General features: G+C 39.1%; 1 protein-coding gene across 1 annotated transcript in view; it reads left to right on the top strand.

Annotated features, from left to right (window-relative positions):
* The window catches only part of GPC5 (glypican 5), a 1,102,001-nt gene that overhangs the window by 55,825 nt on the left and 1,036,588 nt on the right, over positions 1-9,588 (top strand). Inside the window, exon 3 of the mRNA XM_032864162.1 lies at positions 8,433-8,558. Within this exon, the coding sequence (XP_032720053.1) occupies positions 8,433-8,558 (126 nt within the window). The remainder of the gene's footprint in view (positions 1-8,432; positions 8,559-9,588) is intronic.

The raw sequence follows: 9,588 nt of genomic DNA, 5'->3' as shown, positions 1-9,588 counted from the left end.
AACAAATATATGTATATGATGAGATATGCAACGTATATTTTTTTATATATATTTATTTATTTATTATTATTTTTTTTTTCCTACCTCGTGATGCATCAGGAGCCCTTTCCGGCACTGCTGGCCTCAAGGGCATGGGAAGGAATGAAGCAGTAACTATGCCGGTCCATGTTTCTCCCTTGCCTTTAGTAAGCTCAGGGCAAACAAGGCTGCAAGCTATGAATGATCAATTGTGCTCCAGGCTTTTTCCTCTTTATGGTGCTGGCACAGTGGACAAAACTGCTCATTAGCCAGGGAGAAGAATTTGCCTTACTCCCTGCGTCCTGCACCAGACCTTTCAGACTGGTAGAAATATACAGATAAATTCTGTTTATAAACATAGTGCCTTCGAAGTGCGGATTTTGGCAGAAAGAAGTGATCTCTCTCTTTTCTGGTCTAACAATCTATGAATTGTGTTCTCTGAACAGGGTGATAATTTCTGTAAGATTTTTAAAATGGAAAGAAATATTCTCCTATATAAAGATCCTTTCAGCTTTGGCTTCTCAGATATTCAATATCAGCCTGACATGGCTAAAGGATGGCACATTTATTAATGAATTATTTAGTTAATTAATTAGTGGAACAAAGATGTTGAGGTCTGCTACAAATAAATTCCTGAGTAAATAACTTCTTGCTTTTCACATGTGTTTATTACCTTTTCTAACTTTTGCTTTTCCTTAGCTTCAAAATAAAAGAATTGGACTAAATCACAGGTGCTCAGCCCTGGCCACACATGTGGATCTTACGGGAAGCTTTCAGAAGCACTCAGATGCCTGGGTCCCACTCCAGGCCAGTCCATCTGAATGAGGGAGGATTCTACGTGTATAGTTTAAATATTTCCTTGGCGATGATAACATGCATTTAGGACAGAGAGCCACTGGAACAGATGGTCTCCGGCTCTTTCTGTTTTTGTAACACAGTCTATCTGTGAGGTATTAATTAATGATAGCCTTCTTACAGCACATTGTGACTAAATATTATTGTGTCCCCACACGTTAATTTCAGCAGCGCATGTACATAGACTCTGCCTGGGGCCTGTTCAGTCCCACATAGCTTGTGGTCCTGCTCTTTCGAGTTCTTCATTTTCTAACACAACACATGAGGAAGGTCTACTTTCTGCAGTCTAGGAATGAGTCCTCTAATTCCAAGTTTCCCAAGTCAACTATATCCTTTAAGGACTTTAAATTATCGTTGTCATTTAAAAAATGCATAACTTTAAAAACTTCTAATTCTGGTGCGATTAAAAACTAAGACCACAGCTGGGACTAACTCAGGGAGAATTTGTCCAGAGCCTGTTGGATGCCAAACTGTGACCCAAAGCCTGGGGATATGAAGAAGACATGGCTCCTGCCTTTATTGAAAGGCTGCTCTAAGCAGGGAGGCAGACATGCAGACACAAGGATTACAGTATCTGAGAGCCAGGATGGCAACACAGAGGGCGAGGGCTGTGTAAGAAACAAGGATGGGTAAATAAAACTGTATACACAGGTCAGACAAGGACGCAGAGGGCAGGTGAGCTTTAAGCTGGACCTTGAAGGACTGGCAGAAGCCTGGGAGAATGATGGGGGGGGAAAGGCCATCTAGGGTTAGAGGAAACTGCGTGTGCTAAACTCAGAATCTTATCCTGTAAATATGGAGACATCTGCTAAGGGTGCGGTTTTGGCTGGCATGCGTGAGTGGAGGGTAGGGGACTTTAAGGATGCTAAGGGGTGGAGAGTGGAGAGATTGTGTGCCATGGTAAAAAATTTTATCTAAATCACTAGGGTTTTAAAATGGTGAAGTGTTTCTTTGTGAACTAATTTCTTTTTTTTTTTTAATTTTTTTAAGACTTTTTAAAAAATTTATTTGATAGAGATCACAAGTAGGCAGAGAGGCACACACAGAGAGAGAGAGGAAGGGAAGCAGGCTCCCCGCTGAGCAGAGAGCCCAATGCGGGGCTCGATCCGAGAACCCTGGGATCATGACCTAAACCGAAGGCAGAGGCTTTAGCCCACTGAGCCACCCAGGTGCCCCTGTTAGGCTGATTTCTAAAGCCACTTCTGGTTACAGCATGGGACACGCAGTGAAAGGAAGGCAGGAGGGCAAAATGCAACTTTTGCAGGCCCAAATGAGAAAGTATTAATTTGTGCCTGGCCTGAACATATAGGCTTTGAATAAGTATTCTGACAAAGAATGTTTCTTTGTTTTTTTAAAAAACATTTTAAATATTTAAAAAATATTTTCTGTTACTGTCAAGGTGAAGGTGTCTGAAGACTAAGGTGAACAACTAGACATATGTAACATAGCCCCTCAAGGATAATTAACTGGAACTTTGCATCTCCCTACATTGATTAGGCTCCTAGTTTTAACAGGCAAGGCTCTCATAACTGTAGAAAAATAATTGCATGGATATAGTCACCCTTCCAGCAAGTTAAATTTTGAATCATCCAAAGAGTACTATACTTTATTCATTGAGACTCTTCATGCAAAACTTGGAAAGGAAGCATGATGGTGTGTAGTAGTCCAAGGACTGGCCTAGGGACTGAAGTATGGATTCTTGTAATAGGAGCAGCATTAATTGGCTCTATGGCAGTAGATAAATCTTTTTTTACCTCATGATAGCTACTCGTTTTCTTTATCCCCTTCTTTTCCCAATTCAATTTTTCTATATCCAGTGTTGATCCCTTGGCCCTCCGGGGCAATCACTTCTTGCAACAAACACTACTCTTAATTCCTGTGACCTAAAAACCTCCAAACACAGAATATAAAGTTCTGAAGCAGGATCTCCCCTCATATTTCTGTCTTCACAAACCAAAACTTTGTCTTAGCTTTCACAGACTGTCTTCAGTCCATTTTAGTCTTAGAGAACTTGCTCCAAAGTGAATCACTCTCTTTTCAGAAATTCTTCCTCTCTCCTCAGAATGTGTGATCTATCGATTTTTAGTTTTCTTTTTCTATCTTTTTATCAATTAAGAAAGACTAAATTATGATACGGTAGCAAACAATCCCAACCTAACATTGGTTTAAAAGCGTTTTCCTTCACATTTTAGTCTGTTCACATTTTGACCAGCAGGGGGCACTGCTTAAGAGGCCCTGGATTTAAGCCTCAGAGTAACTAGGCAGCCTCCTTGTGACACATTGCCAGGCATCAGGGGAGAGAGAAACAGAAGCTGGCAAAACCACATTGGTTCTTAAAGCTTTAGCTTGAAGGGAACATATATCACTCTGCATATATTTAGAACCCAGAGCAAGTCACGTACTAAAGCTAGCTTCAGAGTGGATTTCTGCCTGGAACATGGAGAACTGGGATATTTAGGAACAAGTTAATGAACTTTGGCAAGCCCTTGCTTTGTCCTTCCCTTTCATACACAAATATTTTCAAGTCTCTTGCATATTCAGACAGACAGACAGACAGACACACACACACACACACACACAAAACTTCCCTAATGTTTGTCTTTGGCACTCTTAGTTTCTCACTCTCTCTTTGAGATGGATCGTACTGCAAATCTGAAGGCCAGTACTCTATTCCAAATGCTTTCATTATTGTATAGTTTGCTAGGGCTGCCATAACAAAATACCACAGACCAGGTGGCTTAAACAATAGACATCAATTTTCTCAGAGTTTGGAAGCTGGAAGTCCAAGATCAAGATGTTGGCAGGTTTGGTTTCTGCTGAGGTTTCTCTCTTGGGTTTGCAGATGGCTGCCTTCGCCCCAGTATGTCCTCACATGGCCTCTCCTCTGTGTCCATGAACCCCCACCCTCATCTTATTACTAGGACAGCAGTCCTTATTGAATTAGGATCTATCCATATGACTTCATTTGAACTTATTTACTTTTTAAAGACCTTGTCTCAACATACAAATTGAGACAATTTGTATTGTCTCAACCAGGGTTTGAGTTCCATCTGAGGGATGGATCACATATAATGGGCATTTTCATTATTTTCAGTAACTCATAATGGCATTTTATACAGTGGGGAATCTCTCTAGGTTCAAATTCCCTTATTCTTTAATGTCCACAGCTCTTATCATTGAAGATTTTTTTCCTTTGCTCACTGTACTTCTGAGTTTCTTTGAGTTTTTCTTTCTGCCTATTATTTGCCTGGGAGATTTCATCTACCTTCATGACTTTGGTCACCCCCTCTGGAGATAATGACTCTCACATTCACACACCCAATCCCCTGATGCCAAGGTTACATATCCAACAGCAAAGGTCCATGGTATTCATGGTTCTTGAACCAGTAGCTTCAATATCCTCTGAGTGTTTCATTGAAATGTAGAATCTTGGGTTCCACCCCAGAACTATTGAATTGAATCTGCATTTTGGCAAGATATCCAGATGATGTTACACAGAGTTGGTCTGAAAGTAGCATTGTGCTTGATTGCTCTTTCTGTACATTCCAAAGAAATCACAAACCCCGAACATGTTGAGAGTAGACTTAATTATTAATTAGTGTTAACTCATTCATTAATTTAATTACTGATTATTGAGCTTACTATATGCCTTCACGACTATTTTAAGATCTATATTGATGAGCAGAATCTCACACACACACACACACACACACACAGAAGCTCCTGCCTGCCCGAGTCTTTTATTCTAGACTGGGAGACGGATAAGAAACAGTAAAACATAATAAGTACGTACGTGACATGCTAGACTAGACAGTGATATGTGCCATGGAAAGAGGAAAATGTTGAGCAGGAGAAGAGCAATCCTAAGTATAGTGTGGGACATTGAAAGCATTATATTTCCCTTCCTTTATTTCTTCTCTCAGTGAATAGTACTGAGATAATCATCCCCTCCGTCACCTCAGAGAGGTTGAGAAAGACAATTAGGAGTTATATTAAAACTTTTACTTTTACTGTCAAGTCTAGATTCCTAATGTCTTTCAAATCTAACACTTTTCATGATATTCACTGACAGGTGTTTTCTTCTCATCCTCATATTTTTTCCCCCTGAGTCTTGGTTATAGCCCGCTAAGTGACCTCACTGACTTTCTATGTATTTCCACAACACTGTCATGAGGCCATCACTCGCCTGCTGGAAAACTTTTAATGCCTTCCATTGCCTTCTGAATAAAACTGAAACAGTTTTTTGATGATCAATAAGGCTGATTACAAACTGGCCTCTTCCTACCTTTTAACTAAAGCTCTCATAAGCTCACTCCCCACTTGCTAAACTGCATATGAATCTTTGAACACAATATTCTCTTTCCTCTTTAAGTTTGCTTATTGTTTTTTGTTTGTTGTTGTTTGCTTTTTTTTTTTACATGAAACACTGAAGTAGTATCTTGTTTATACAATTTCCTGATTCCTTCTCTGTCTTCAAAGGTGGCACTGTTAACACTGTGTTGTTATTGTGGGTTTTCACTAGATAGTGCATTCTTAGAAGGTAGGGACTGTCTTGTTGAGCTATAGTGCCAACACAGAGGTTGGTACTCAATAGTGTTTAGTAGTTTGTGACAAGTAACTGATAGCTGTTGCCTATAGAATGAGTGGAAATCTCTAAGGATATGATGCTTTCAGATGGAGCTCATGCAAAAGCTTGAAGGTCTGTTTGGGGAACAGCAAGTCTCTCACTTTTGTGGAAGCCCAAAGTATGGTTTGGGTTGCTGCCAAAATGGAGGTGAGAGCGTGCCTTATACGCCTTTCCAAGAAATTTGGATTTTATACTGTAGAGAAGAGAGAGCCATTGATGGCTTTAAGCAAGTGAGTGACGTGGCGTGGGCATATCAGATTTGAATTTGAAGAGGTGGATTTCTTGGAGGATGAGGGGTGATTGTTAAGGAAGAGGTTAGAGGTATGCAGTCATTCCAGAGAGATGATAAGGGCTCAAGGAAGGCAGTGAGAGTAGCATTGGGAAAGAGGACTAGCCAAGAAAGATGTAAAGCTTTTCCCAAGATGATCTGTTGGTTGTGAGGCACCATTCACCAAGATTGGAGGAGGAGGTTTGGGGTCTGTAAGAAATTCCCATTCAGTTTTATCCCAGCAATTTGGCAATCTCAGCATTCCAGTCATTTGTGCCAGGGCTGTTCATTTCTGGAAGAATCTTTGATGCCAAATAAGTGATCATTTATAGTGAACGGAATTCAGGACAGGAGTCACACATCTTTCCACTTATTAAACTCCACCCCTCTAGGAAGGAATCAGTTGGCTTCATCCATTATGTTTTAGTAGCTGCATCATGAGAACTGGTATTTGTTCATGCATTTCAGTTAGCATGAATATGGCCCTTGTGGGACTTATTTTCTAGTTGATCGAAACTAACTTAAAGTATAAATAATTATAGGGGCGCCTGGGTGCCCCTATCAGTTAAGCGTCTGACTCCTGATTTCAGCTCAGGTCATGATCTCAGGGAATTAAGATCGAGCCTGGCACTGGGCACTGTGCTAGGCATGGAGCCTGCTTAAGATTCTTTCTCTCCCTCTCCCTCTGCCCCTCCTCCTAAAAAAAAGGTATAAGTAAGTATAAGTGAGTGGTTACAGTATACTTTGGGGGGGAGGATTTAGTATAATTTAGAAGTCAGACTTATACTTCCAGCAGTCCTATTGTTATTACATGTCTAGTCAAGCTTTGCTAAAAATTTGGTGAAATAGTCACCAAACGTTTTCTGTGGAAGCTTCTGATCTCTCTGATTTCAGATTTACATATTTGAAAATGACATTTATCCTTCCTATAGATTAGAAGTTACTTAAACTCCAGCTATTTCCACAAAGAGTTCTTCGGAAACCATTAAGAGAGAGAATTTTAAAATTAATAAAGTTGAGCATCAGTGCTGTCAAAGTAAGATTAATTTTTTTTTAAATTTGCTCATTTCAGCTATAATTTAGAGCCACCCCTCCTCTTTGATCTCATTTTTAAAGAAGTTGTTTTTAATATGTCAGTCGGAATGTACTTTTATAATTGCTGCATTTTAGCTCCTCAGCCTATGGAGTTCTGGTTTGCTTTCCTTCTCCAGACTTCCAGAGGACGTCTCTTCTGTATTAAGGTAGTGGCTTTTCATTTCATTGTCCAAAACACTGTTTTATATTATAAAAGTTCAGAAGTATAGTTTTTCGGACTTGGTTTTTTGAAATGTTAGAATTCAGATTCTTAGGACCTCAAAGCTTTGATTTTAAAACTTGAAATTTTGGCTTTTTAAAGTAAAAAGCAAACTACTTTCTTTGTTGAATTTTCCCTTCCCATAATTAATGGGGGAAAGAAATGTAGTATGAGAGGAGAGGGGAAAAAACAGTCCATGTATTAAATAATATTCCTTACAACAACTTTTATTTTCATGCTTTTTAAAACATGTTACATATTTGAGTTTTTTCATATTTAGTGAATGATGTAGGAAAGATGTTAGGGTTTGAAGTTAATAGCCAAGAAAAAATTCTTGAGATGTCTTTGGTGCAGAAGGGCGGTTTTATTAAAGCATGGGAACAGGACCCTTGAGCAGAAAGAGCTGCACTGGGGTCATGAGGAGTGGCACATTATGTATTTTCAAGTTGGGAGGGAGTTAGGGATAGCATGTAAGTCTCCCAGGTATTTTGGAAGCAAGGGTTCTAGGACCTTGAGGGGACTAGCTGTTGTTGGGAAAGTGCCATTTATTGCTGTCTAATAAAATCTGAGTCGTGAGACCCTTCAGATGTATATCATATGCTTGGGGGATGATTGCAAACATGTATCTTGTTGGGTAGAGATAAAGGAAGTTTCCAAAGGAATTCTTATGTGTTAGAAGAGACTTACAGGATCCTTGGGGTTGGGCTAAGATAGTCTGTTGCCCTTAGCAAAGTATTAACATAGAGGCAGTTGAGTCCCTAGAGGAAGGTCACTGTGCCTGTGTCAAGGTCTTGTCAATGGGCTGTAGGTAGGGAGGAAATTTAATAATTTTTCTTCTGCCTCTGCTTCCCACATCAGTGGAGACATTTTATTTTAGCTTGTTATACACCAAAGAGAAGACCCAAATAGGAAAACCACCCAAGTTTAATAGACTTTTAATCAGTAAGCAATCGATTAGTTGTTAAAAGCCTCTGACATTTCTGTCCAGAAAAGTGAGTAGTTAATATTACTGTGATTTAGATGGCACAGCTAGCAAAGGCTTTTAGGGATACTACAGATACTACGTAAAGTGGGGTGTGTGTGTGTGTGTGTGTGCGTGTACTCTTCACAACTTCTGGACCTGAGATATATAAAATTCATACCCTGTGAAAACTTGGACTCAAAAGAGTAAACTTGAGTACCAGCCTTCTTTCTTAAAAAAAAGTATAGTATTTATCTTGATTGTTAGAAAAGTATTGAGAATATCTAAAAAATAAGCAGTAAAATTTAAAACGTTGCATTCTATATATCATTCATAACAAATTATGCCATTTATACCGGCATTTATTCTGGTTGTTGGTTTTAATTGTTTTCTTTGTTTTCCCACTCAGAGAATTTATCAACAGCCTTCGACTGTACAGGACGTTCTACGGAGGCCTGGCTGATGAGCTTTGTGTTAATGAATTAGCCGCTGCTGATGGGCTGCCCTGCTGGAATGGGGAAGACATAGTAAAAAGGTATTTTATGTGTTGTGGTCTGCAAAAACGTCATGGCTCCTTTCATCCTTGCTTTCTTTTCCCAGGCCTTGAATGGACCACTTCAGTTTTAACTTTGCCCCACAGGTTAGACTGTATATCAATTTCTTCTCTTTAGTTGGTTAGAAATAAATTTGATCCTTTTTGGCATTTTGGAGATGCAATAGCATTTTTGTGGCATTTGAACATTCTGTCTTCCGTTCTACCTATTTCAGACCTACCAACAATCCACTTTTTCGGTAACTATTAGTTACCTTCTGTCCAATCTGTCTTGCTTATCAAGTATCTTATTTCTTTTTCATTTAGCTTTATGAGTTTTAGAGAGTGAAGAAATTCAGTGAAATGGGAATACCTGTGCAAAGACTCATGGATATATGAATTTGAGTCTCAGCAGTGTTAATACGTCCCTCCTACAATTGTCTCTTTGTGTGTGTGTGTGTGTGTGTATGCGCGTGTGAACCTTTGTTAGAGTGGGGTTACGTCCCTGTGTGTCTGTTTGAAGCAGTATTTATTTCTATGTTGTCAATTGTTCTCAAGCTTAGGAGTGAAATTTTTTTCCCATTTTTCCCCTCATTGTCTAGAATTTCTTTGACATTTTCTTTTCCTTTGCTTCCTATAACTGATTGTACTCTGAAGTAATCTCCTGAGCTTGAGAAAGTCCTAAATTCTCCCTCCGTAATCTATAACAGTGGTCAATAATAACTGGCTGGGAATTGGTCTTTTGATTTTACAATGCTGGTGATTGTTATAGAATGAAGGCTTGGGTTGCAGTGGGACTTGAATGTCTTCGTGTATTTTATTTTTAAAAATCTACGAAAAGAGAGGGCCTTAAGCTTTCTGATTTACAAGCATGCCTACTCCACAGGAAGATAGGTGGTTTCGTTACCACTAGAGTGTTAAGTTCATTTAAAATATTATTAACAACAACAGAAAAAGAAATCATTAGCAAATTAAGCTTACCATGACAAACATACACTCCAATTAAATAAATTTAAATAATAAAAACTGTTTA

This window comes from Lontra canadensis, unplaced genomic scaffold (genome assembly GCF_010015895.1).
Source record: "Lontra canadensis isolate GAN:19392208 unplaced genomic scaffold, GSC_riverotter_1.0 scaffold26, whole genome shotgun sequence".
In the NCBI taxonomy this organism is placed as follows: Eukaryota; Metazoa; Chordata; class Mammalia; order Carnivora; family Mustelidae; genus Lontra; species Lontra canadensis.
The sequence above is the reverse complement of the archived record's forward strand: the minus strand, read 5'-3'. Positions and strand labels throughout refer to the sequence as shown.